The sequence below is a fragment of the Bos javanicus genome, chromosome 9 (assembly GCF_032452875.1).
Source record: "Bos javanicus breed banteng chromosome 9, ARS-OSU_banteng_1.0, whole genome shotgun sequence".
Lineage (NCBI taxonomy): Eukaryota > Metazoa > Chordata > Mammalia > Artiodactyla > Bovidae > Bos > Bos javanicus.
The window spans coordinates 87,557,209-87,585,046 of record NC_083876.1 but is presented as its reverse complement, the minus strand read 5'-3'; the positions used below and the strand labels follow the sequence as shown (position 1 = coordinate 87,585,046).

Here is a 27,838-nt window from a genome sequence, read left to right as displayed (position 1 = left end):
GATGGTATCACCGACTCAATGGACATGAGTTTGAGTAAGCTCCGGGAGACAGTGAAGAACAGGGAAAACTGGATTCTTTACTGTCTGAGCCACCAGGGGAGCCCACTTCTGAGATAGAAGTTTCTATTTTGTGGGCAGAGGGAGGAATGTTTAGGAAGAAGGGAATATGAGCTTCCTTCTCAATACATTTATATTAATTTTCTTGGCCTAAATTTATGCTGTATTTAAAAGCTGCATCAGAAAAGTATCAACCAATTTTAACGTTTACCTTTTGGAAGAGAACTTTTACGTCTTTCACCATCCTAATTCTAATTTTGTCCATTTCTTCAACCTTCCTTTCTCTCCCCACATGTTTTTTTTTTTTTTTGTATCCAACTTTATTTCTTAAGTCTTAAATAACCTAGATAGCATATTCAAAAGCAGAGACATTACTTTGCCAACAAAGGTCCATCTAGTCGAGGCTATGGTTTTTCCAGTGGTCATGTATGGATCTGAGAGTTGGACTGTGAAGAAAGCTGAGCGCTGAAGAATTGATGCTTTTGAACTGTGGTGTTGAAGAAGACTCTTGAGAGTCCCTTGGACTGCAAGGAGATCCAACCAGTCCATTCTAAAGGAGATCAGTCCTGGGTGTTCATTGGAAGGAATGATGCTAAAGCTGAAACTCCAGTACTTTGGCCACCTCATGCAAAGAGTTGACTCATTGGAAAAGACTCTAATGCTGGGAGGGATTGGGGGCAGGAGGAGAAGGGAACGGCAGAGGATGAGATGGCTGGATGGCATCACCGACTCGATGGACATGAGTTTGGGTGAACTCCGGGAGTTGGTGATGGACAGGGAGGCTTGGCGTGCTGCAATTCTTGGGGTCACAAAGAGTCAGACATGACTGGGCGACTGAACTGAACTGATTGAAGTCACTTGTTTGAGGAGAAAGACTTTAATGCTTGCATAGCCCTGTCTCAGTTCCCTCTCCTTCTGAACACAGGAGGGTGACCTTTCCTGACTTTCCGACGAGGCCACATGACTTAGTTCCGGCCAGTGGGCTATGGGGGTGAGAAAGTCACTCCTGGGCCAAGGTATGTAATCTCTAGGGTGAACGTCTCCAATTTTCTCTTTCTCCACTGTAATTTTTAATTAAAAATGTTAAAAATGCATGTAAAGAGTAATTACCCAACTGCATATCAAATTGATAGCATTAACTACAACAGAGGGAAAAAAAAAAAAAAAACATTTCAAGTTCCCAATGGTGACATCTGCTGAGAAGCTCTCTGACCCGGTGTAGCTGACACCCTGGGCCACCTTCACCTGGTCTGCAGCTGCCACCTGAACCCCAGCCAGGCCTCTCATCTGAGGGGAAGGGGTCCCTCACCCACCCTTCATATCTTTGCCCACCTGGAACCCAAAGTAGGGCTGCCTGAAGACTACAGTGATGTCAACCATCACCATCACATTAAGACGCTATCACTTTTAAATGCTGTGTACCAGAGACTATGCCAAACCCCACAAGGGAAAGTATGACTCACCCCATTTTACACATCACTTAAGAGCCTTGATTAAGCAATTAGCCTAAGACTACCAAGGACTTTTCCCTTTAGATGGCTGGCAGAGCAGGGATATAATAAACCCAAGATGAGTGATTCTTAAGCTCTTGTGCTCAACCATTGAACCCATTGCCACCACTGACTCTCGGACATGACCTCTATGGTGATATTGACATATGAGACTGCAGCATCTCCTCCTCTCTCCCCAGCTAACTAAGAAAGATCTTCCCTCACCTTTCATTGTTAGCCCTTTATTACCAGGATCAGAATAATGTATGGGGGAGAGGGCGCAGCGAGGACAGAAGAAACCAGAAAGGCCAGTTGGATTTATAATGGTGAAAAGTGAGAGGAAAAAAATAGTCACAGCGAACAGAAAAGAGCAAGGAATACAAGTCTGCGTAGGGTGCGTCTGTGATGAAATGTTGAGATGATTAACAAATGGGTTAATTGCTCAGTGGTGTCTGACTCTTTCGACCCCATAGACTGTAGCCTCCCAGGCTCCTCTGCCCATGGGATTCTCCAGGCAAGAATACTGGAGGGGGTTGCCATTCCCTTCTCCAGGGGTATCTTTTCAACCAGGGATCGAACCTGGGTCTCTCGAATTGCAAGCAGATTCTTTAACAAATGGGGACAACATATTCCTTGGGAGCAGCTGTCTTCACCACATTTAGATTTGCTTCTTTTTTCTGACACTGATTGTCACCATGGTATCTTACTATGTGTCTTCATTGTCTCTTCCCTGAAAAAAGTTTTCCAAGGATGCTTTTCCCTACTATTAAATAGACTTCTGTTGAACAAATTTATGGTTACTGGGCTAGTGGGGGAGGAGGATGTGGGGAAAAGATATGGAGTTTGGGATCGACATGTACACACTGCTATATTTAAAACAGATAATCACCTGGGTCCTACATATAGCATAGGAAACTCTGCTCAAAGTTATGTGGCAGCCTGGATGGGTAGGGAGTTTGGGAGAGAATGGATACATGTGTATCTATGGCTAAGTCCCTTTGCTGTGCATTTGATACTATCACAACATTGTTAATCGGTTACATGCCAATATAAAATTAAAAGTTAAACAAACAAACAAACAAAAAAAGACCTCTGTTTATAGATCTTACTATTAAAGAGATTCCAAAGTCCTATCCTGGAGAAGGAAATGGCAACCCACTCCAGTATTCTTGCCTGGAGAATCCCAGAGACAGAGGAGCCTGGTGGGCTGCTGTCCATGGGGTTACACAGAGTTGGACACGACTGAAGCGACTTAGCATGCATGCATGCAGGAAGTCCTATCCAGAGGCTCCCAGAACCCATCAGATATAGTCAAGCCAACCTTCATCCTCAAAACAGGCTCAAGCTGAGACAGCAGACAGCGTTCTTTCACGTTTTAAGATGATTTAATGCATTAAAGCAATGGCAGCCCACTCCAGTATTCTTGCCTGGAAAATCCCATGGATGGAGGAGCCTGGTAGGCTGCAGTCCATGGGGTCATTAAGAGTCGGACACAACTGAGCGACTTCACTTTCACTTTTCACTTCCATGCATTGGAGAAGGAAATGGCAACCCACTCCAGTGTTCTTGCCTGGAGAATCCCAGGGACAGGGGTAACCCCAGTGGGCTGCCGTCCATGGGGTCACACAGAGTCGGACACGACTGCAGCGACTTAGCAATGCATTAAGGACAAGACTCTTGAAGGGTGTCATTTTATGGTTTTAATTTTCATGGTCAAATGTGCATAGCACATAGTATTAATCAGAGTGGTAATAACATTCATAATAATATCAAGTTCAGTTCAGTTCAGTCATTCAGTCATGTCTGACTCTTTGCAACCCCATGGACTGCAGCATGCCAGGCTTCCCTGTCCATTACCAACTCCCAGAGTTTACTCAAACTCATGTCCATTGAGTCAGTGATGCCATCCAACCATCTCATCCTTTGTCATCCCTTTCTACTCCCACCTTCAATCTTTCCCAGCATCAGGGTCTTTTCAAATGAGTCAGTTCTTTGCATCAGATGACCAAGGTATTGGAGTTTCAGCTTCAACATCAGTCCTTCCAATGAACACTCAGGACTGATCTCCTTTAGGATGGACTGGTTGGATCTCCTTGCAGTCCAAGGGACTCTCAAGAGTCTTCTCCAACACCACAGTTCAAAAGCATCAATTCTTCAGCACTTAGCTTTCTTTATAGTCCAACTCTCACATCCATACATGACTACTGGAAAAACCATAACCTCGACTAGACAGACCTTTGTTGGCAAAGTAATGTCTCTGCTTTTTAATATGCTGTCTAGGTTAATCCTAACTAAATAATATCAAGAAAGAAAGTGAAGTCGCTCAGTCGTGCCCGACTCTGTGACCCCACGGACAGTAGCATGCACCAAGCTCCTCCGTCCATGGGATTTTCTAGGCAAGAGTACTGGAGTGGGTTGCCGTTTCCTTCTCCAGGGAATCTTCTCGACTCAGGGATCGAACCCAAATCTCCCACATTGTGGACAGACACTTTATCGTCTGAGCCACCAGGGAAATAATATCAAGAGCCCTCAGTAAAAGCTAGCACCAGGTGTCACATACCCTATGCCAGGAACTATAATGTGAATCATCACGCTCGATCAAAATAGTCCTAGGTAAGCACTACACTTGTCCTCATTTTACAGATGAAGAAAATGAGGCTGAGAAAGATTCAGTTTCGCACAGCCACCCAGCTGGGGAGCATTCGAAGGGAAACTTGAATCTGGGCCTGTCTATGGTGAGCTATCCAGATTAAGGATTATGAATAATCCTATCCCTCAAAGAGAAAGCTGGCGGGAGCAGTTCCCAGAGTTGCACCTTGGCAACTCAATGCAGCATCCATGACAGATCAGGGCTGTGCTTCTGGACGGTGTGATTAGAAGGCAACCAATCAGCACTTTGCTCAGGTGCTCTAACTCACGTGACTGGACTTCCCCTTCCCTCTCAGGGGACTTCTCACTTGAACAACTGTACCCAGACCCCCACCACTGGTGTGGCTTCCTTCTCCACCCCGCATCCAGGAGGCAAGTTTCCGCCGTACAATCACCTCTTCAGCAGGAAGCACTGAAACTAGCAAAGAACGCCCTGGGTTCAAACAGCTTCAAAACCGAAGAAACATAAGCTCAGAAATACAACTTTAGTTTCTTTGCATTGTGATACCAATTGTTCTCCTATTGGAACTCAAGAGTATCTTTGTCCTTTTAAAAACAACTGGAAGTACTGTGATTATGTCTAATAAAGCCACAATGTAGTTAAAACAATGCTCGTTTACAGTAAAGAGTTCAGGACAAGCACCTATCACAGTACTAATAATTGTTTGGAAAAGAATATAAGCAAAATATAGGAAAGGATGCATTTAGTAAAATGTGTAGATTTGGGGAAAAGAATGTCTAGAGAAAAAAAAAAAGATTTAGATGGAAGATTTTGGACTAGTAAAGAGACATCTGGCTACTTCAAAGGATTTCAAAGGTCAAAAGCACAGGTTCTTATAATAACTAATTCTCTCTCTCTCTCTCTCTCTATATATATATATGTGCATAAAGTTTTCTTTCTTTCTTTCTCTTGGCCAAGCCACAAAGCTTGCAGGATCTTAGTTTCCCAACCAGGGATGGAACCCACACCCTTGGCAGTGAAAGCATGGGGCCCTAACCACTGGACTGCCAGGGAATTCCCTCTATGTTTTAAAGAGGAAAAAAAGTCTTCCTTTTCCCTGATACAGATTTGTCACCAGCCCTGACTCTTATCGGTGACACTAGTGATGATCTTATCAATGCACTGTGTGACTCACATACAAAGTGACATGAGGCAGGAGAGTTTGAGCACAGCTGCTTGCTGAGCAATTATCTGAGCTACCCCTGTGCCTGTGTGAGCCGCACCCCGGGAGGGAGACAGCAGTGACGGGTTAAGGGCTGGAGCTGGCAGGGTTCCTCCGCCAGCACCTTCTGACCCCATGGGTTCCAAACAGTGTGACTGCCATCTGGAGAAAAAGGGTAAGTGCGTTTCATGGAGGAGAGTGGAGAAGAGGGACACAGCTAGTGCCCCCTAGTGTCGGGAAAACAGTGCTCTTTTTTTTTCTTCAAAATCTCATGTTTTTATTGATGTATAAGTGATTTCCAATGTTGTGACAGTCTCTGCTATACAGCAAAGTGACTCAGTTTTACACATATATACATTTCATTTTTTAATATTCGTTTCCATTATGGTTTATCCCAGGAGACTGGATATAGTTCCTCACGTTGTACAGTAGGAGTTTGTTGTTTATTCATTCTAAATGTAATAGTTTGCATCTACCAACCCCAAACTCCCAGTCCATCCCTCTCCCTCCCCATCTCACCTTGGCAACCACAAGTCTGATCTCTATAGGCCCATTTCTGTTTTGTACCTAGGTTCAAAACAGCGCTCTTTAAGAAAAAGAAAGCAAGTCCTGATTTGCGTGTCTGCCAATTGCCGTGGTGTACTCCCACCATCGGCAATTACAAGCTGCAAATGGTTTAATAACTGGCATGAAAAATTCATGAGTATTTAACCATCAGCTTCCATGAGCTGGTGCGAGCCAGCTCCAACACACACTGGGCTGGACGGTGCGACTAACCATTTATATGCCCAGATGGCGGCCTGTTCAACTCACCAGCACAAGCACACACTGTTCTGTTCTGTGCTTGTGATGTTTTAAATATATTGAAGGTTACTTACTGAAAACTAGCAGAGTCTCCATGAATCTTAGAAAGAGTTCCTCTTAAAAATAATCCTTGCTTAAAAGCCACCAGAAAGCGTGGGGTGGAAAGCCATTTGATCAGTCTAAATTTAAATTCAGAAATCATCACACAGCTGAATTCTTGGGACTACACTAAATTTTCTGATAACTCTTTCCTCTATGAATTTTTAAAGAGTTAAAAAAAATCCCCCATGATTTTTCTGGAACAATTTAGAAAAACATAGAACCAGGGCATATTCTTAATAAATATTTAATGCATTTCCAAAGTGGATAAGAAATGGAAAGGAACATACCCGTTCGTCCCTTATTCTGTATGTTCAGCTAATCTCACTAGTGGAACCAGGCCTTCTCAGACTCAAAGTGCTGGAGAAAGTGGAAAGGTTTCTTGACACACAGAGTGGCCACCCCTGCAGAGTGGAGTGCCAGGGAGATGGGATACCCAGGGAAAGAGGAACCGGAGAGGGGAGCAGGGCATCACCTTCCAGCATCTGCCTGCCTGTGTCCTTCCTACATAGTCACCATGATCTGATCCAGAGTTTTCCGTGTGAGGTTGGGCACCGTGGCGTCTTCGCCGGGGTAAACCCACAGGGAGCAGCATCAGGAGCTTTTCATTGGTGGGGCGGTTCAGAAGCACTCTCAGACGGGGGCCACAGTTGAGAGGCGTGGTGGTGACAGTCACCAGTCCAGCATTCTACAACAGGAGAGAAAAAGAAAATACACTTTAAAGTCAGCAGGCAAAACCCCAGCTCTGCTTGTAGCATGGGCACGTTCTAGTCCCTGTAACACTGTTTCTCCCATAGTTGGGCAGAAAAGAAGCTACCAACGTGGGCAATGATGTCTTGAATCTTTCCTACCCTCCTCGGCCTCCCCAGACCCCATCTCTGAACCAAACAGTGTGAAGCTTCTCAGAGAAGAAAGTACCAGTCTTATTTTTCACTGGTGCTTAAAAAATGGGAATGGTTGTTTCATGGAAAGAAATTTGAGGTATCTAATTGTACCAAGACAGCATATTATAAGTCAGCATATCTAGACAGCATATTAAAAAGCAGAGGCATTACTTTGCCAACAAAGATCTGTCTAGTCAAAGCTCTGTTTTTTCCAGTAGTCATATATGGATGTGAGAGTTGAAGTATAAAGAAAGCTGAGCACCGAAGAATTGATGCTTTTGAACTGTGGTGTTGGAGAAGACTCTTGAGAGTCCCTTGGACTGCAGGGAGATCCAACCAGTCCATCCTAAAGGAAATCAGTCCTGAATATTCATTGGAAGGACTGATGTTGAAGCTGAAATTCCAATACTTTGGCCACCTGATGCGAAGAGCTGACTCATTTGAAAAGACCCTAATGTTTTGAAAGATTGAAGGCGGGAGGAGAAAGGGACGACAATGGATGAAATGATTGGATGGCATCACCGACGTGATGGACATGAGTTTGAGTAAGCTCTGGAACTTGGTGATGGACAGGGAAGCCTGGTGTGCTGCAGTCCATGGGGTCGCAAGAGTAGGACATGACTGAGTGACTGAACTGACTCATACCAAAGAAATGGAATAACAAAAGGCACTTCCTGTGATTATACAACCAACCAATGGAAGCAGAGCATCACCCCAGCTGAGAATACTTGACGTCCAGTGATGGAGGACCCAGTGGCCAAGAAGTACATTAAGGGGTCGAGGAAATATTCCACCAACCTCTGCCCAGTCCCCTTGAATAATGAACATTCAATAAAAATCATGTAGCTTCAAGACACTTTTCCAGTTGGCTCTCTCTATCCTCCCCCTGATTTTCCTGATAGACGGTCAACGGTAAGCCTGGGACAGAAGGAAGTTCTGGAATTGTCTTTGGGAATCAAGCATACCTACAGTCTCTGAGCAATCTGTCCAGACAGGGGCTCCTGGAAGATTCTTTCCTCTCGCACAAGTCTACAAATCACAAAACCCACACAAAACCTACACTCAATTACACTTTAAAGAACGCTAAAGGAGATCCCGGGTCTCCTGCATTACAGGCAGATGCTTTACCACCTGAGCCACCAGGGAAGCCCTTTAAAGAATGCTGCTGCTGCCAAGTCGCTTCAGTCGTGTCCAACTCTGTGCGACCCCATAGATGGCAGCCTACCGGGCTCCGCCGTCCCTGGGATTCTCCAGGCAAGAACACTGGAGTGGGTTGCCATTTCCTTCTCCAATGCATGAAAGAGAAAAGTGAAAGTGAAGTTGCTCAGTCGTGTCCGACTCTCAGCGACCCCATGGACTGCAGCCTACCAGGCTCCTCTATCCATGGATTTTCCAGGCAAGAGTACTGGAGTGGGGTGCCATTGCCTTCTCTGATTAAATCACATAGTATATCCCTAATGCATTATCTTCTTAACAGAATTTTAAAAATGCCAACCCCCGCCCCCCACCCCAATTCCACCCCACATGAAGGCAAGTCTGATGGAAAGAACAGAATTGAAGTCTTAACTGATTGTGAGCAAATATTTGACTTTTGCAAATCCTCAAAAATGACCAAGTCAATACATCTTAAGGGCCCATCAACAGTCATGGAGAGTGAAGGAATTCTTAAGCATAAGCTTCTTTAGCTTCTTGTTAAACCCCACTCTGAGTAGAAGGTAGTATATTAGATCAACAGCCAGACTGTCATCAAGGGTCGGTTTTTGCCACCCAGAGTTGGTTTAACATTGTACCTTCTCATAGTCCAGGGAGAAACATCCAGATGATGGAATAGCTGTTAGAACACTGGAGAAAATGTTGAGCTAGAGAATGCTATCATCAGAGAACAAAAGGTTTTTTTCATCAAAGGGCTGGGAAAGCCTGAGTAAGATCTCAGGACAACACCCCACCCTACCATGTCTACATCTTGTACCCGGGGCCCCCAAAGGAGAAGACACTTGTCTTCATCCCCACTCCCACTGCACTGTCCTGCTGCCCACACCAGCCTCTTCTGCCCCAACAACAGAGTGGTTCCCAACCCTACAGGGAAGTGTGGGGGCCCAAGACAGAGACAGAACATCATCTTGGTAAAGATGGGTCCAGTGGACAGGGGCTTGGTGAAACCCATGGCTCACCTCTCCCAAGTCCTGACCAGAACAAACCTGCCTAGGAGCCAGAGGCCGGCTGGCTTCTCACCTGCTGTGGTCCCTGATTTCTTCATAATATTCATGACGATGAAGCAATTAGAACTAACTGGGTGATGATCAATAGGATAATGCAAGAGTCCAATCGGATGGATGCAGACTGGCTGATATCTGCGGCCATTATTAGTGATTCTAAAACGAAAAAGCAAAAGCCTTGTCAAATCTAAGAATACACCTTCCTCAGTACCTGCTGTCCGTAGCACATGTTCCCCATATAGTTACTGCCTCATGTGAAGCCACTCTTCAGGTCCGGGTATGGAAAGATTAATGGGCTTGCGCTCTGTCTTCGTGGAGCTAATATTTCTCCTGAGTTGTGTTAGTCGCTCAGTCATGTCCGACTCTTTTGCGAGCTCGTGGACTATAGCCAACCAGGCTCCTCTGTCGATGGGATTCTCCAGGCAAGAATACTGGAGTGGGTTGCCATTTCCTACTCCAGGGGATCTTCCCAACCCAGGGATCGAACCCAGGTCTCCTGCCTTGCAGGCAGATTCTTTACCGTCTGAGTCACTGAGACAGCAAATGTCCATCTGATTATCTTTCAGGTGGACATGTTTACTGTGAGGAGTCCTTTTTGAGGAGGACACAATTGGGGGCACTTAATTCTGTCTGGGAAGGGATAAGGGCTTCATTAAGTGACATTTGAGCTGGTTAAAGGATCAGTACGACAAAAGGGAAAGAAAGCCTGGAAACATAATGCATATATAGGTTTGGGGCCCATCGAGCAGTGCCTGGGGTCTGGGTCATTGGTTAATGAGGAAGGGGGCTCCTGTGCTGAGGGAGGTGGGCTGGGAAAGGAGGATGCTGGCCAGTTCTGTGCTATGCCCATCACTGACTCTCCAGACAGGAAGCCCACCAAGAGATCAGTCACTCCATCATCACATTTTCAATTACACTAACATATGTGCTCATATCCACACATGAAGGCACTAGACCTTTGAAGAGAGCTGCCACCTCCCCCACGTCCCAGTCTGTTACCTGTGGGCTCTGGGACCAGCATCTTCTTCCAGTGTTTCAGGAATTCCCTAAGCCAGTAACTGCAGTCTCCTGTTGAAATGGTCCTGAAATACTCTGCCAGTTCCTGGTTGTTCTCCCACTCCTCCTTGATGCCTGTGGCTCCAGGATCGATGACTGTCCAGGTTATGCTCATGGTGTCAAGGAGAAGAGCTGTCCGTCCATTGAGGCTGAAGTGCAAGGATGCACCAGAGCATTGCTCGGCTTCACGTTGACAACACAGCTTTACCTGCAGGGTGGGAGGACCTGTGCCCCTCACACACAATGAATCTTTCTGGACTCTCCACAGTCCATCCTCCCCAGTCACTCAAGTGTGTCTGCACATCTAGGGGCTCGTGATCTTCTGACCATGACCTGCCCCATTTTACCCATCAGGTCCACTGGGTCTCTAAGGCTGGATCCTGTTCAGTCCTTTCACAGGAATCCCCTCCCTGCATGCACTTTTTCTCTTGCTGTCTCCAGCTCCCACCCCCTTCCCATACTTACCCCTCGTCTCATTTTCGTCCAGTTTGATGACAGGCAGGACCATCCTGAGCTCTTTTCCTGCTTCTACAAGCGTTTGGCTTATTTCAGTCCACGCTTTCGTGTCGTTTACCTCCTTTCCCAGGAAACCCAAAGGTTTGACTTTGTTGCTGGCACTATCATACTGGAGGAAAGGCTTTGTGTCCACGGAGCCCTGGACTTGACACCAGGGCTGGCCAGGTCTGGACTGAGATTTGACAGTGAGGTCAAGGCACAGAGAGTGGGCATCTGTGAGAGAAAACCACAGGTATGGCTGGGAATTTCCTCCTCCAGGGCCTGGTTGCAGAGGGAGGGGTCTCTCTCCCAGACCCCCTCCTCTGCTGTATCCTCAGTCCTGCCCCACCTTTAACTGTCTGAGCTTTAGTTAAACACTTTGATGCCACCGTGGATCTTTTCCGTCCATATACTATTAGCAGGAAGATTTATTCGATATATGGTGGCTCAGGCAGTAAAGAATCTGCCTGCGATGCAGGAGACCCAGGTTCGATCCCTGGAGAAGGAAATGGCAATCCACTCCAGTATTCTTGCCTGGAGAATGGACAGAGGAGCCTACAGAGTCCGTAGGGTGGCAAAGAGTTGGACACCCATAAGTGACTAAATATGCACATGCCAGCTTGTGAGGCAGGAAAAACAGAAGACAGTGTCTGGTTTCTAGAGACTTAGAATCTGTCTGAACAGACAAGACTTTCAACAGAATGGGGAGAAGGATGCCATAGGACACATGCCACATTCACTATGGGTCCCTAGTCATCAGGAAAGTTTTACTGGAGTAGGAGGTGGGACTTGCCAGAAGAGCGAAAGCTGCTACAGGAGCACAAGCCCAGGCACCATGCCTTGGGTGGGGTTCCGGAAGGCAGGGTGTCACCTCCTGGGCAGCTAGTCCAACTAAACCACACCCTCACCATCCTAAGAGCAGGTGGACAGGTGCCCACCTGGGTGGAGGCCCCTCCCTCCCCATTTTCTCATGTCCCCCTACCCCACCAGAGTCCCAGATCCAGGACACTCACTGCCCAGAGTCTTCCTGGCTTCTATCAGCAGCAGTATCAGCAAAAGATGATCTGCGGTGCGAGCCAGTGACATTCCTCCCTGCAGTTTTAGGAGAGTGACTAGCAAAAGGTAGCCTGGGGTGTGTCTATACCTCTGTCTCCTGGCACCGCCCAAAGTCTTCAGTCCTAGACTGAGGAAGCCCCGTTGAAAAACAAGAAAAATAACTCTTATACCCAGGAAGTATTTCTTAAGTTTCAAATGTAATTACTCATTAAAAAAAAATAGTCATGACATCACAAAGCCAAATTCACTTTGAATAACTATCCTCCCTCAAAAAATCCCTTTTCTGGTGTGAGCAAGAAAAGCCCACGTTTTGTTGGCTCTTCTGCTCATTCCTTGAACCACTTCCTGCTCTAATCTTTCTTTGAACTCACTTCCTCCCTCACCCCCACCCCACCGCCGAGGCCACCTCCTGCTCAGTTATCCCTTCTTTTCTTCTACATCCACTTTCCATCCTAACCTCTCAAACCTTCTCTGTAATGATTACGATTCACTACATGTTAGTCACTCAGTCGTGTCCGACTCTTTGCGACCCCATGGGCTGTAGCCCGCCAGGCTACTCTCTGCATGGGATTCTCCAGGCAAGAGTACTGGAGTGGGTTGTCATTCCCTTCTGTTAATCAAACCAGCAGCGGCCAAACCCACCAGGTCTGTCATATCGGAGGAGGGTGTACAACAGAATCCAATAGGCCTGTTGGAGCCGAGCTCCAGAACAGCCGGGAATTTATTATCATTTGCTCACCGGCAAGTGGCAAAGTCCTTCTAGGGTCCCGGAGGAGCAAGCTCACCGCAAAACATTGACGGATTTTCCCGAGTCAAGCAGCAGCGGCCCCCTCCCGCCTTTCCCAGCCCCCTCCCCTGCGCTACCCGTCTCCAGCACGACATCAGCCGCGCAGGTGGCTCAGCCCCGCGGTCTCCAGGCTGGTGGCTTCGGGGTGGCGAGAGAAGACAGAACATTTGCGGGGGCCCGTCCTGGGATCGCACTCACCGCCCACTCCTTCTCCGCATCCGGCTCCTGCGATCGGCGGGGCGCGGTCCTCGCCTGCCCGGTCCAGCCAAGGTCGCTTTCGCGCATTTGACACTGTCGAGTTCGCAACCACAAGAGAAGTTCCGAAACTCTCCTCGGGGTTTTCAGTTTGAATCGCTCTTTCGAATCTCGGCCCGACGCCCCGTGGCCCCGGCTCGGGGGAAGCTCGGCCGGCGGCGTTCGGAGAGGCGTCGCTGGAGCGGGGACCCCGGGCGGGCGCCGAAGAGAGACCCCGGGCCGAGGTGCTGCGCTCGGGGGACGGCGCCCCTGGAGGCCCGCCCGGCCGGTGAGTGAGTCTTTGTAAGGAAGTGCCCAGGGTTGGGGGGTGATGACGAGGCTCTTTCAGGTTGTCAGTCTGGGCGCCGCCGCGGTGACTTCCGGGACCCACGAGCTGGGACGAGGCCCGGCCAAGGAGCCACGGGCGACTTCTCGGTCCTGCCCGGGCCAGTTTCCTGGAGCTCAGGCTCCGCCCCTCTCTTCTCTACCCTATCCTGTGTTTCCCTGGCCACCTGACCAGCTTCATGGATGGCATTCCTTATAAGGGCAGCTCAGTTAGAACTGTTGGACATGGAACAACAGACTGGTTCCAAATGGGAAAAGGAGTACGTCAAGGCTGTATATTATCACCCTGCTTATTTAATTTATATGCAGAGTACATCATGAGAAACGCTGGGCTGGAAGAAGCACAAGCTGGAATCAAGATTGCCGGGAGAAATATCAATAACCTCACATACGCAGATGACACCTACCCTTATGGCAGAAAGTGAAGAAGAACTCAAGAGCCTCTTGATGAAAGTGAAAGAGGAGAGGGAAAAAGTTGGCTCAACATTCAGAAAACTAAGATCGTGGCATCCGGTCCCATCACTTCATGGCAAATAGATGGGGAAACAATGGCTGACTTTATTTTTCTGTGCTTCAGAATCACTGCAGATGGTGATTGCAGCCATGAAATTCAAAGATGCTTACTCCTTGGAAGGAAAGTTATGACCAACCTAGACAGCATATTAAAAAGCAGAGACATTACTTTGTCAACAGAGCTCCGTCTAGTCAAGGCTATGGTTTTTCCAGATGTGAGAGTTGGACTGTGAAGAAAGCTGAGCGCTGAAGAATTGATGCTTTTGAACTGTGGTGTTGGAGAAGACTCTTGAGAGTCCCTTGGACTGCAAGGAGATCCAACCAGTCCATCCTAGCTATCTCCTGAGTGTTCATTGGTAGGACTGATGTTGAAGCTGAAACTCCAATCCTTTGGCCACCTGATGTGAAGAGCTGACTCATTTGAAAAGACCCTGATGCTGGGAAAGATTGAGGGCAGGAGGAGAAGGGGACAACAGAGGATGAGATGTCTGGATGGCATCACCGACTCAATGGACATGGCTTGGGTGGACTCCGGGAGTTGGTGATGGATAGGGAGGCCTGGCGTGCTGCGGTTCATGGGGTCACAAAGAGTCGAACACAACTGAGTGACTGAACTGAACTAAATTGATGAGCTAAATAAAATACATGGCAGCAGGCCGTTTATTCCTCCGACTGTTTTATTACTCCCACCACCCTTCTAGGCGGTCTGTGATCAAGTCTCGGACAAGTTAGAGGGCGCAGGGCACCACCCCACCTCTAGGAACAGTCCCTCTCTGCTCCTCCCCCACAGTGGTTTCACGTTCATCTTGAACCTCCAAGGTCCGAGGGAGACAGTCTTCCCCAGCACCCCTCACTTCACACTGCCTCCCACAGGGAAGGTCTGTTGTATCTTGGTTTGATCTGATTTCAAATCCACTTGCTTTTTACTTAAATGAAGTTGTACTAGTTGTTTATGACCTTAGTGAAATGTTCTAGTCCACTTGTTTATAACAAAAACAAAAAAGTTAGTTTTGCATGGTAAAGTTGTTTTGAGACTAGAATGATGTAAGATGTGACCGAGTGTCATTTCATCCATTGTGGTTCATAAGCACTTTTTAGATCATCTGCCATGGGTCCTCCCTGGGAGCTTGTCCAGAGAACACACCCATTATGGAGTGTGAGTTATTTATCTATTCTAGATGTCAGTCACTTACCAGATATATACGTGCTCGTTCTTGTGTTCAGTCGCTCGGTTGTGTTTGACTCTTTGCGACCCTATGGACTGTAGACCGTCAGGCTCCCCTGTCCATGGGGTTTGCCAGGCAAGAAGACTGGAGTGAGTTGCTGTGTCCTCCTCCAGGGAATCTTCCTGATCCGGGATCGAACTTGTGTCTCCTGCGTTGGCAGGCGGATTCTTTACCAATGAGCCACCTGGAAGCCCTACCAGACACATGACTTGCAAGTATCTTCTCTCATTTTTTCACTTTCTTCATGGTATCCTTTAAAAAGCAATTTTTTAAAAAAAATTTGAAAAAGTCTTTTTTTTTTTCTGTTGTCATTTGTGGCTAGTATTGTATTTAAGAAGAGTTTTGTCAAAGGCAAAGGCAAAGATTCACTCATCTTTTCTTCTAAGACTTTCATAGTTTTAGCTCTTCAATGTATGTCTATGATCCAATCTGAGTTAATTTTGTATATGGTGTAAGGGGGCAGGTCAACCTCATTCTTTTGCATGTGACTCTCCAGTTGCCCCAGCACCTTTTGCTGAAAACACTCTTCTTTGCCCTTGACTTGAAAATCAATTGACCATTGTCGACTTAAAAATAGTCACAACCTAAAAGTTGAGAGCTGTGTTTTATTTGGTGGAAATTTTTAAGACATGAATCCCGGAGGTAGCATCTCAAGTAGCCTTGATAGAACTCTTCCAAGAAGGCAGGGGGAGAAGTTTTCAACAAAGGGCAGGTAGTCTGAACATCAAAAGTATTTTTGTGAATTAAAGAAAACCAGATATCTCAAGTTAGGGAATTTAGTGCTTTCCTATATATGGGAAGACGCAAGAGTTTGGGCTCACTGAATTCATTCCTTTCATATGCATCTCAGCTCTCTGAGGCCAATGTCTGTGTTTTCACCTTCCGAGTTCCTCAGGGCTCCCAGTAGCAAGTGGCTGCAGCCTGATTCCTGCCATATCACACAGGTGTTCTTTTCCGTCCTGAGTTCTCTGGAGGGCTGGAATCACTGATGACTGCGATGTCCTTGTTTACTGACATAACAGGAAATATTCCATTTTCCGGTCCTTTCCCTTGGTCAGAAATTCGACCGATATTTGGGAGACACTTCATGACCAGTTTTGGTCCCGCGGTGCTGGGAGGCTCATCCCAGGTCAGGTGAAGGTTTTCGTTGATATACCGCTCTAGGTGTTAGTTTCTGGATTAGACCCATTGATAGACAATGAAAGATTTTCTGGGTCCTCTGTCTTTTAACCTATTGTGATCCAGGAGATAGTTCCCTTCTTTTCTTTTCCCATACCTAGAGTCACACTATTATAATTATTGATCACACACAGAACTAAATATTTGATTAATTGTTTTAAGTCACAGTTACGTTTGTTGGAAGCCTGGTTATACACTCTGAGACAACAATCTTATAAAATAGAATATAAGTAATGTAGCTATTAATAGAAACATGGACAGAGTCATAGTGTAGTAGAGAAACAGGCATAAACAATTTGGAAATGAAAAATAAATTAAAACAAAGATTAGTATCACTAGTTGTAATAAACCATCAAATCCATAGGAGAGCCAGCTAGAGAATCCAAATTTTGCCAGTATCAGGTAGAGAGGAAAAGTTAAATGTTTCATCTTTATTTACAAAGGCTTAATATATCAACTTGTGACAGTATCAGAGAAAAAGGTTTACTGGAAGACAGATTCAAGTTAGTATGTTTTCTAAAAAACTTTTAAGTTTTTTAAAACTTTAAAAGTTTTCTTAAAACTTTTATAAAAGTTATAAATTATATTTATCTATTTAGTCTCATGTACTTAATTCTTATTGATCTGCAGGAATTAGTCAGGTTTTCTATTAGAGTGTGTCATTTATTACCCAATTTCGTGGCATTAGCTAAAGGCTATCAGAAACTTACATTTGTTTAAATGGGTTCTTTTTATGAGTCTTTTTGAAAATCTTTATTTTGTACAAGCAATATAAAATTATAATACTCTATGAAGGACAAATTTAAAATAGTATAGTTAAAACTTTGAATACAATGTAATTAGCAGGAAACTTGGGTATTTCTGTAACATATAACCTTTTAGGATAATAATTAGAATTATGACTGATAACATTATATCAGGACATATCAGATGTTAGGGATAAATTTTGGAATATCTATATTAATGACATTTATCTATACATTGGAGAAGGCAATGGCACCCCACTCCAGTACTCTTGCCTGGAAAATCCCATGGACGCAGGAGCCTGGTAGGCTGCAGTCCATGGGGTCGCTAAGGGTCGGACATGACTGAAGCGACTTCACTTTCACTTTTCACTTTCATGCATTGGAGAAGGAAATGGTAGCCCACTCCAGTGTTCTTGCCTGGAGAATCCCAGGGACGGGGGACCCTGGTGGGCTGCCGTCTGTGGGGTCGCACAGAGTTGGACACGACTGAAGCGACTTAGCAGCAGCAGCATCTATACATTACAACCTAAAGTTTACCTTCAATAACTTGACAATGTTTTCGAATTAAAAATAAACTTAATTCTCTCTGAGATGTCTCAGAGATGTTTTTTTGAAGCATCCCTGAGTCAGCTGGAGGCTAAAGGAGCTTTAGTTAGATTTTACTATTTGGGAAGTTTGTTAGAAATATTTTAAAAAAGTTTTAAAACACAACAGGATCATAGGTCACTGAAACAGTACTTATTCACTTCACCAAAGTCACAAAAACAGTTAAAATAAATATGGCTCCCCTAAGGGCACAGAAACTCATGCAATTTGTTTTCAAACAGGAGCACTTTTAACAGAAAGAGAAATCAGATTCCAGTCTTGCATTAGCTTACTTAACAAAATCCATTTAGTTAGCTTCAAGGCTCAGATGGTAAAGCATCTGCCTACAGTGCAGGAGACCTGGGTTCAGTCCCTGGGTTGGGAAGATCTCCTGGAGAAGGAAATGGCAACCCACTCCAATATTCTTGCCTAGAAAATCCCATTGATGGAAAATCCTGGTAGGTTATAGTCCACGGGGTCGCAAAGAGTAGGACACGACTGAGCAACTTACTTAGCACTTAAGCGTTGTTCATCCTAACTATGAATAAAATTTTTTCTTCCTCAGGCTTCCTTTGCATAATCTCTCATCACTTTCTATATTCATCCTGTCTCTCATTTTTCCATCTAAATATGATCAACCAGCTAATTTTTTTCCTCCATAAAATATAATCTCATTTCTCATATCTTTTTTAACTGAAAACATTTATTTTACTTCTTACTATATACTGAAATGTTACTGTATTATTCCTTACAGCTTTACTGACATGTTTAAATTAGAATCCTCAACACTTAAAACCTTAGTTTTTAGTAAAAGCTAAGAATTAAGCAATGAACTGTCTTTTACACTAGCATTTTATAGACTGGTTATCATAAACACCAGTGATAAGATTTTAAAACTTTTGTTCTCTTATAGAGAACATCTCGATGTGATAGCAACATTTTTTGATATTTCTAAATGTCTTTAGTTTTTTATTTAGTAATTGATGTTTCAGTATATTTTATTTAATAAACTTTTATCACAAATTAACACAGTTCTAGGACTTTCAGTCAGTCATTTCAGTTGCTCAGTCATGTCCGACTCTTTGCGACCCCCTGGACTGCAGAATGCCAGGCTTTCCTGTCCATCACCAATTCCTGGAGCTTGCTCAAACTCAGTTATCAAATATTTAGAAAGATTATTTTAGGTAGACATTTCTAAAATATAATTATTTTAAAGAATTTATCCCAATGTTTTTATCTCATTTACATTTACTTTCAGATTTCATAATATCAAGTTATTTTTCTTGTAACAGATCTAGTAAGGTCTTACATATTAAATCTAGGTAAAATAAGGAGTTACATAATTTTTATGACTCAACATGTCTATATTAATTAGATAAACAAACAAACATTAATACCAGATATCAACTTAATATTGAATATTTGCCAGTTCATGTGAACCTGAAAGTTACTTTACCCAATGTCTTTAAATGTAAGTGCTTTTTATTAAAATTAAAGAGTTATTTATAACCTACAAGACCTTTTAGAACTAACACCCAAAAAAGATGTCCTTTTCATTATAGGGGACTGGAATGCAAAAGTAGGAAGTCAAGAAACACCTGGAGTAACAGGCAAATTTGGCCTTGGAGTACACAATGAAGCAGGGTAATAGAGTTTTGCCAAGAAAATGCACTTGTCGTAACAAACACCCTCTTCCAACAACACAAGAGAAGACTCTATACATGGACATCACAGATGGTCAACACCGAAATCAGATTGATTATATTCTTTGCAGACAAAGATGGAGAAGCTCTATACAGTCAGCAAAAACAAGACCAGGAGCTGACTGTGGCTCGACCATGAACACCTTATTGCCAAATTCAGACTTAAATTGAAGAAAGTAGGGAAAACCACTAGACCATTCAGGTATGACCTAAATCAAATCCCTTATGATTATACAGTGGAAGTGAGAAATAGATTTAAGGGACTAGATCTGATAGATAGAGTGCCTGATGAACTATGGATGGAAGTTCATGACATTGTACAGGAGACAGGGATCAAGACCATCCCCATGGAAGAGAAATTCAAAAAAGCAAAATGGCTGTCTGGGGAGGCCTTACAAATAGCTGTGAAAAGAAGAGAAGTGAAAAGCAAAGGAGACAAGGAAAGATATAAACATCTGAATGCAGAGTTCCAAAGAATAGCAAGAAGAGATAAGAAAGCCTTCTTCAGTGATCAATGCAAAGAAATAGAGGAAAACAACAGAATGGGAAAGACTAGAGATCTCTTCAAGAAAATTAGAGATACCAAAGGAACATTTCATGCAAAGATGGGCTCGATAAAGGACAGAAATGGTATGGACCTAACAGAAGCAGAAGATATTAAGAAGAGATGGCAAGAATACAGAAGAACTGTACAAAAAAGGTCTTCACGACCCAGATAATCACGATGGTGTGATCACTCACCTAGAGCCAGACATCCTGGAATGTGAAGTCAAGTGGGCCTTAGAAAGCATCACTACGAACAAAGCTAGTGGAGGTGATGGAATTCCAGTTGAGCTATTTCAAATCCTGAAAGATGATGCTGTGAAAGTGCTGCACTCAATATGCCAGCAAATTTGGAAAACTCAGCAGTGGCCACAGGACTGGAAAAGGTCAGTCTTCATTCCAATCCCAAAGAAAGGCAATGCCAAAGAATGCTCAAACTACTGCACAATTGCACTCATCTCACACGCTAGTAAAGTAATGCTCAAAATTCTCCAAGCCAGGCTTCAGCAATATGTGAACCATGAACTTCCTGATGTTCAAGCAGGTTTTAGAAAAGGCAGAGGAATCAGAGATCAAATTGCCAACATCCACTGGATCATGGAAAAAGCAAGAGAGTTCCAGAAAAGCACCTATTTCTGCTTTATTGACTATGCCAAAGCCTTTGACTGTGTGGATCACAATCAACTGTGGAAAATTCTGAAAGAGATGGGAAGACCAGACCACCTGACCTGCCTCTTGAGAAATTTGTATGCAGGTCAGGAAGCAACAGTTAGAACTGGACATGGAACAACAGACTGGTTCCAAATAGGAAAAGGAGTCCGTCAAGCCTGTATATTGTCACCCTGTTTATTTAACTTATATGCAGAGTACATCATGAGAAACGCTGGACTGAAGGAAACACAAGCTGGAATCAAGATTGCTGGGAGAAATATCAATCACCTCAGATATGCAGATGACAGCACCCTTATGGCAGAAAGTGAAGAGGAACTAAAAAGCCTCTTGAGGAGAGTGAAAGAGGAGAGTGAAAAAGTTGGCTTAAAGCTCAACATTCAGAAAACGAAGATCATGGCATCCGGTCCCATCACTTCATGGGAAATAGATGAGGAAACAGTGGAATCAGTGTCAGACTTTATTTTTCTGGGCTCCAAAATCACTGCAGATGGTGACTGCAGCCATGAAATTAAAGGATGCTTACTCCTTGGAAGGAAAGTTATGACCGACCTAGATAGCATATTCAAAAGCAGAGACATTACTTTGCCAACAAAGGTTTGTCTAGTCAAGGCTATGGTTTTTCCAGTGGTCATGTATGGATGTGAGAGTTGGACTGTGAAGAAGGCTGAGCACTGAAGAATTGATGCTTTTGAACTGTGGTGTTGGAGAAGACTCTTGAGAGTCCCTTGGACTGCAAGGAGATCCAACCAGTCCATTCTAAAGGAGATCAGCCCTGGGATTTCTTTGGAAGGAATGATGCTAAAGCTGAAACTCCAGTACTTTGGCCACCTCCTTCGAAGAGTTGACTCATTGGAAAAGACTCTGATGCTGGGAGGGATTGGGGGCAGGAGGAGAAGGGGATGACAGAGGATGAGATGGCTGGATGGCATCACTGACTCGATGGACGTGAGTCTGAGTGAACTCCAGGAGTTGGTGATGGACAGGGAGGCCTGGCATGCTGCGATTCATGGGGTCGCAAAGAGTCGGACATGACTGAGTGACTGATCTGATCTGATCTGATTTATAAATTTAATGTTGATAAAACTTCTTAGAAGTAGAGATATCTCATATGTACAAAGTGTACACAGAAATATACAGGCAAAACCATAGATCTCATAGCTTCACTTAAAAGCTTAACCATGAATCGGGTATTAAAATATAAAATTCAATGGCACCCCACTCCAATACTCCTGCCTGGGAAATCCCATGGATGGAGGAGCCTGGTGGGCTACAGTCCATGGGGTCTCGAAGAGTCGGACTTGACTGAGCGACTTCACTTTCACTTTTTACTTTCCTGCACCAGAGAAGGAAATGGCAACCCACTCCAGTATGCTTGCCTGGAAAATCCCAGGGATGGGAGCTTGGTGGACCGCTATCTATGGGGTCACACAGAGTCGGGCATGACTAACGTGACTTAGCAGGAGCAGCAGCAGCAGCAGTTTACAAAGAACAGCTGAAATACATTAACATTGTTTGCTCAGATGACTAAAGCTTTGCTATCTGTAAGGTTTGGTTAACAGAACATTCCCAGGGCTTTTAATTTTAAAGCTGCCACTTTTTCCCCTTGGTTTCAGGTCTTGTCTGATGGAGCTAATTAGGCTCAGTCTCAGTCCTTGTGGCTTGTATTTACATTTTGCTTTGTAAGAGATTTCTAAGAGAAAGCCAGTTGCTTTTATATTTTTCTAAAGAACAGTTCTGTCAACTAAAGATATTAAAATCAGTGATAAGATCTTTATTTTTAAATTAAATTAAATTAAATTAAATTTTATTTTATTTTATTTTTACTTTACAATATTGTATTGGTTTTGCCATACATCAACATGAATCCACCATGGGTGTACACGTGTTCCCCATCCTGAACCCCTCTCCCACCTCCCTCCCCATACCATCCCTCTGGGTCATCCCAGTGCACCAGCCCCAAGCTTCCTGTATCCTGCATCGAACCTGAACTGGCGATTCATTTCTTATATGATATTATACATGTTTCAATGCCATTCTCCCAAATCATCCCCCCTCCCTCTCCCACAGAGTCCAAAGACTGTTCTATACATCTGTGTCTCTTTTGCTGTCTCGCATACAGGCTTATCGTTACCATCTTTCTAAATTCCATATATATGCGTTAGTATACTGTATTGGTGTTTTTCTTTCTGGCTTACTTCACTCTGTATAATCAGCTCCAGTTTCATCCACCTCATTAGAACTGATTCAAATGTATTCTTTTTAATGGCTGAATAATACTCCATTGTGTATATGTACCACAGCTTTCTTATCCATTCATCTGCTGATGCTCAGCATCACTCATTATCAGAGAAATGCAAATCAAAACCACAATGAGGTACCATTTCACGCCAGTCAGATAAGATCTGTAACAAAACTGAAATTTCTTTTACTAATTGTCTGTTTTAGAACTTTAGAGTTTAATTTACCATGCCTTCAAAGGTTTATACATAAAGTATTTAGCAAAGATACTTTTGAGTTTACAAATTAAACCCAAAGCAAAATCACTGTTTTTATTAGTCCTTGTATGTTCCCAGTTTTTTTTTTTTGTTTTTTTCTTTTCTTACTTGTATGGCTCAGGTAACGTTATTGGTTAGTACGTTTAGTTATTATCTCCTGGGTGGCAATCTATATCTCTTATCTTATAATACCATGCAGGAGAACTATTCTCCAGTGAAACATGTCTATCCCATAGTATAATTAAACAAGAAATTTAAACATTTTCTATAAATCCATTTAAATATACCAATTTTACATACTTTTATCTAAATTCCATTAACTTGTATACCTTTTAACTTTAGTTTCTATCGTCATTGTTGTTGTTCAGTAGCTCAGTCGCATCCGACTTTTTGTGACTCTGTGGACTGTAGCCCACCAGGCTCCTCTGTCCATGGATTTCCCAGGCAAGAATACTGGGATGGTTGCCATTTCCTTCTCCAGAGGATCGTCCTGACCCAGCGTTCTAACCTATGTCACCTGCATTACAGGCGGATTCTTTACCACTGAGCCACAGGGGAAGCACATTGGAAGTTTTTTTTTTCCTTTCGTTCCCTGTCCATTTTATCTAGTTTTATATAAAAAGTTCTGGGATCCCCACAGTGGGGTTGAGCCAAGATGGTCAGGCCCCTTGGCCTAACTCTTGCCCCAAATAACTGTTGGTCAGATATCGAAACGTGAATTTTTCTAGCCCCTTAAATAATGGCTGCAGCCTGATGGCCGCTAGATCATAGGTGTTCTCCTTCCTGAGTGCCCTTAGGGCTCACCAGCTCTCGTAGGAAGGCTGCAATCACTGGTGACTATAGCATCCTCGTTTGCTGGTATGGCAGAAGATATTCCATTTCTCACTTTCTTAAACATCTTTTGTCTCCCCTAAGCCTACATCCCTCTCCTCTCTCATTTCCTTATTAATATGATATTTTGTGTGTGTGATATAAACTTATTATTTATTAATTTTTTTTGTATTGTGGTATTGAGATATCTATTATATAAGTTTCAGGTGTACAGTGCAGTGATTCACAATGTTAAAATGTTATTCTCCACTTATAGTTATAAAATATTGACTGTATTCCCTGTGCTGTATAATTAAAGGTAGTATTTAAGTCTGAATTCTAAGGAGATACTCATTTTTCCCTGGGTATCTCCCATATATACATGAGGTATACATGTTAATAAACTTAGCCACCTGAGGCAAAGAACTGACTCATTGGAAAAGACCCTGATGCTGGGAAAGATTGAAGGCAGGAGAAGGGGACAACAGAGGATGAGGTGGTTGGGTGGCATCACTGACTCGATGGACATGAGTTTGAATAAACTCTGGGAGCTGGTGATAGACAGGGAAGCCTGTCATGCTGCAGTCCATGGGGTTGCAAAGAGTCAGACACAAGCCACTGAACTGAACTGAAACTTTTGTTTCTTTTTCTCTTGTTAATCTGTCTTTTATTAGAGCCTAGAACTCAGAGGGGTGAAGGAGAAATTATTTTTCCTCCCCTACAATACGAATATTTTAGAAAATAATTTTATGTATCTATCTATGTGGTCGTGGCTGTGCTGGGTCTTTGTTGCTGTGAAGGCTTTTCTCTAGTTACGGAGAGCTTTCCTCTAGTCATGGAGAGCCGGGGTTCCTCTCTAGTTGTGGTGCGCAGACTTTTCCTTGCAGTGGCTTCTCTTGCTGTGGCGCACCGCTCTAGGGTGCGAGGGCGTCAGTAGCTGAACCACATGGTCTCAGGAGTTGTGGTTCCCGGGCTCTAGAGCAATAGTCATGGCACAAAGGCTTAGTTGCTCTGTGCCATTGGAACCTTCCTGGATCAGGCAACTAACCCCTGTCTGCTGCATTGACAGGCAGATTTTTACCACTGAGCCAGCAGGGAAACATCCCAGTATTTACAAAAAACTCATTCTTTCTCAAGCTGAGTGCTTTGTCTGGCTTTTGCTTGTTGGGCTTGAGAAGGTGTACCTTAGGTCTTGAACTACAGTGTGCTTCCTTGACTGCAAGCCCCAAGCTGAGCTCTGAAGTCATCACTGTGTTTGTGTCAAGGTCATTCTCCCCATGTCTGCTCCCAGCCAAGAAGTAAGCCTGATAGTCTTGGGGGCTGAGGCAGGCCCCTTCCTGGGGGACATGGATTCCTCGAGAGCCTAATGGGACTTTCGCCAGATGACATGGCAGTGTGGGATGCCACCACCCTGCCTCCCACCCCTCTCTCCTTCACTTTGGGTCAGAACTGCGTCCATCTGAATGGTTCTCCAGCCTCCTCAGACTTCCTCCTTCTCTCTCACAGGGGTTTTCTTCAATGAAATCCCTGTAGGTTAATCCCATCTTGAAATTTTCTTCTCAAACCTGGACTACCGTCTGGATTTATGAACTGAATGCATCTTATTTATTGAATATCAGGAGAAAAGTAAGAGAAGGAGGAACACGTAAATTAAGCAGGGCTGTCCTGCCAGGGTCCAGCCCCGGTAGATCCAGGGAATTTGAAGCGGGGACAGCATCTGCGAGGATCAGGAAACAATTGCTTAATTAAACCTTAATTAAGGATATAAAGAGTGATTAAATAAGGATAGCTCAGTGAGGAAATTCAGTGGAGAAAAGAGGCTGAATAATTCAGCCAGAAGGTAAGAGAAAGAACAACATGGGGAGACCAAGTTTTGGTGAACAAGGCCCCCACTTTATTTTCCAAAGTAGTTTTTATACCTTAAGTTGTGCATAGGGGATAATGGGGGAAGGGGTAGAGTCAGCAGGAAGCCAGGCTTTATTCATATGCAAAAGTTTAGGTGATTTACATCATCTTCTGGCCCAGAGGCCTGTTAACATTTTAAGACCCTTTCTTCAGAAAACTTATTTTTCTCTAAAGGTGATTAGTCAGGCACCACTCTCCAAAAGCATTAGATAAAGTTGCATTCCTACAGGGCAAAGGTGTGGTGGGCTATAACAAGAAAAAGAATTAGCTCAAGGGTCCAAGGTTACAAACATTAAAGCTACTACTTACATTCCTATACACCAATTATATGAATCAATACACTGCCAGGGACACAGTAGGTAAGGGATATGGAAACTTAGCAGCAAACATTGGCCCAATAAGTGAAAAGCCCTTCACCAATACAATTTCTAATCAATCTTTTAACTGCTCAAAGGAATCTGTATTCAGACAGTTTAGAACATCTCATGCCTCTCACGGTTGTGAACTAAAACACACTTGTCACGCCCAGGAACTGTATTAACTGGAGCTGTAATTTAACTCTTTTTCAGAGAGAGGTCGTGGGGGACAACCCCCCATAAAGTCAGAGGTGTAGGTGAGAGCACAAAGCAGTAAAGTAGGCAGACTCTGGTTTTGGGGGTAGATGCTTGAGAATTTCCAGGGGGACTCCTGAGCCTCGAGCCCACCTTTGTGTATGCCGAGCCTCCTTCCTCATGACCTTTGCCATGGGTGGAGTTCCTCACGCTGGCTCCCGGCATTGTCCAGGTTTAGAACGAGTACACAGAGTGAAAAGTTAGTCCAGAGAGTGAGGAGCTGAGAGAGGAACACTCAGGTGAGCGCTGGGTGGGGAGAAAAGGATGCTTTATGTCCCCAGTGACCCTGGGACCACAAGGAAACCTCTGAAGGGCTGGGCCACCAGTGGGAGGGGCCTCCATTCTGGGTCCCAGCGGTCTCAGCCCCCAAATCCTCAGCCCTAACTCCTCTGACTCTCTGAGGTTCAGAAAAAATGGCAAGTTCTGCAGATCACTGAGAGCATGTTCTCTGTTTCCAGGTGCATTCCCATGGTCAGACGTTGGGGGAGCAGCTACTATACGCAGAGCGTGAGGCAGGGTATGGGACAAATTATGACAGTACAAGACAGAGTCTGTCCTCCACCAGGGCTTCCCAGGTGGCTCAGCAATAAGGAATCTGCCTTCAATGTAGGAGGCACGAGTTGGATCCCTGTGTTGGGAAGATCCCCTGGAGAAGGAAATGGCAACCCATGCCAGTATTCTTACCTGGAAAATCCCTGGTGGGCTACAGTCAGTGGGGTTGCAAAGAATCAGACATGCCTGAGCTACTAACACACGTATCCTCCAAAGGCTCACAGTCTGTCTGGACACACAGGACGTTCAGCGGATAGTGAAGAGGCGGAACATCCTGGAAAACGTGGTAAGTGAACACAGGGCACAGGGTGGCCAGAAGCCTACTGGGGAAGAAGGTAGGACACAGCAACAGGCAGAGTGAAGAGGAAGACTAGAGGGAGGAGTTATAAACCAAGGGTCTGCTTTCCAGAAGATCCAGAGAGAGGCGCAGTGCAAGGAGGGATCTACCTTGGGGTCAAAGAGGCAAGATTCCAGAGTAGAGATGAAAGAGATTTTCACATATTGGGATATAGGGAAGTCATTCTGGCTTATACATGAGTTCACTTGAGTTTTGTTAGTTAAGATAGCCTGGTTGTGGCCTATCAAACATACTTTGTACGTCTACTTTAATTACTAAGGAAAAGGACACCCTGACCAGAAGTAAAGAATGTCCATGCTAAAAATGAAGACTTAAATGCCCTTCCTCCTGGGATTCCAATGCTGGTCCTTCTTTGATGGTAAGACGCCCTTCCCAGGGGCCAAGGCTGTACTGACTGGATGTGTACATGCTGGTCTGTTCTTTTTTGAATCATTGGAGAAATATAAGCCTCACTTCTTTAATGTTCTTTGTTCTGACAAGACATAAGACTGTGCAGAAAACTCTGCTTCTCTGGAGCATGTTCTCAGAGTAATCTGAAAGCTGGCTACTGGGCTAGCTGTTCGTTTGGCTCCAATAGAACTCTTTTCTATTCTTATTATAAATTG

At 44.3% G+C, this 27,838-nt stretch overlaps 2 protein-coding genes and 1 long non-coding RNA gene across 3 annotated transcripts in view; 1 reads left to right on the top strand and 2 right to left on the bottom strand.

Moving 5' to 3' along the window:
- Positions 1-6,493: 6,493 nt before the first annotated feature.
- IYD (iodotyrosine deiodinase) overlaps positions 6,494-27,838 on the bottom strand; it is a 61,411-nt gene continuing 40,066 nt past the window's right edge. Inside the window, exon 5 of the mRNA XM_061428301.1 lies at positions 6,494-6,950. Coding sequence (XP_061284285.1) covers positions 6,615-6,950 — 336 coding nt within the window. The 3' untranslated portion in view covers positions 6,494-6,614. The remainder of the gene's footprint in view (positions 6,951-27,838) is intronic.
- On the bottom strand, positions 9,409-12,203 carry LOC133254178 (retinoic acid early transcript 1E-like). Its single transcript, XM_061428303.1, has 4 exons — positions 11,927-12,203; positions 10,884-11,147; positions 10,362-10,643; positions 9,409-9,518 (listed from the first exon to the last, which is right to left on the bottom strand). Exons 1-4 carry the CDS (start codon positions 11,997-11,999, stop codon positions 9,409-9,411), a joined length of 729 nt encoding a protein of 242 aa, XP_061284287.1. The 5' UTR covers positions 12,000-12,203.
- On the top strand, positions 11,079-27,835 carry LOC133254179 (uncharacterized). The gene is made up of 2 exons (XR_009738589.1): positions 11,079-11,166; positions 27,092-27,835. It is a non-coding gene; the product is annotated as an uncharacterized LOC133254179 (long non-coding RNA).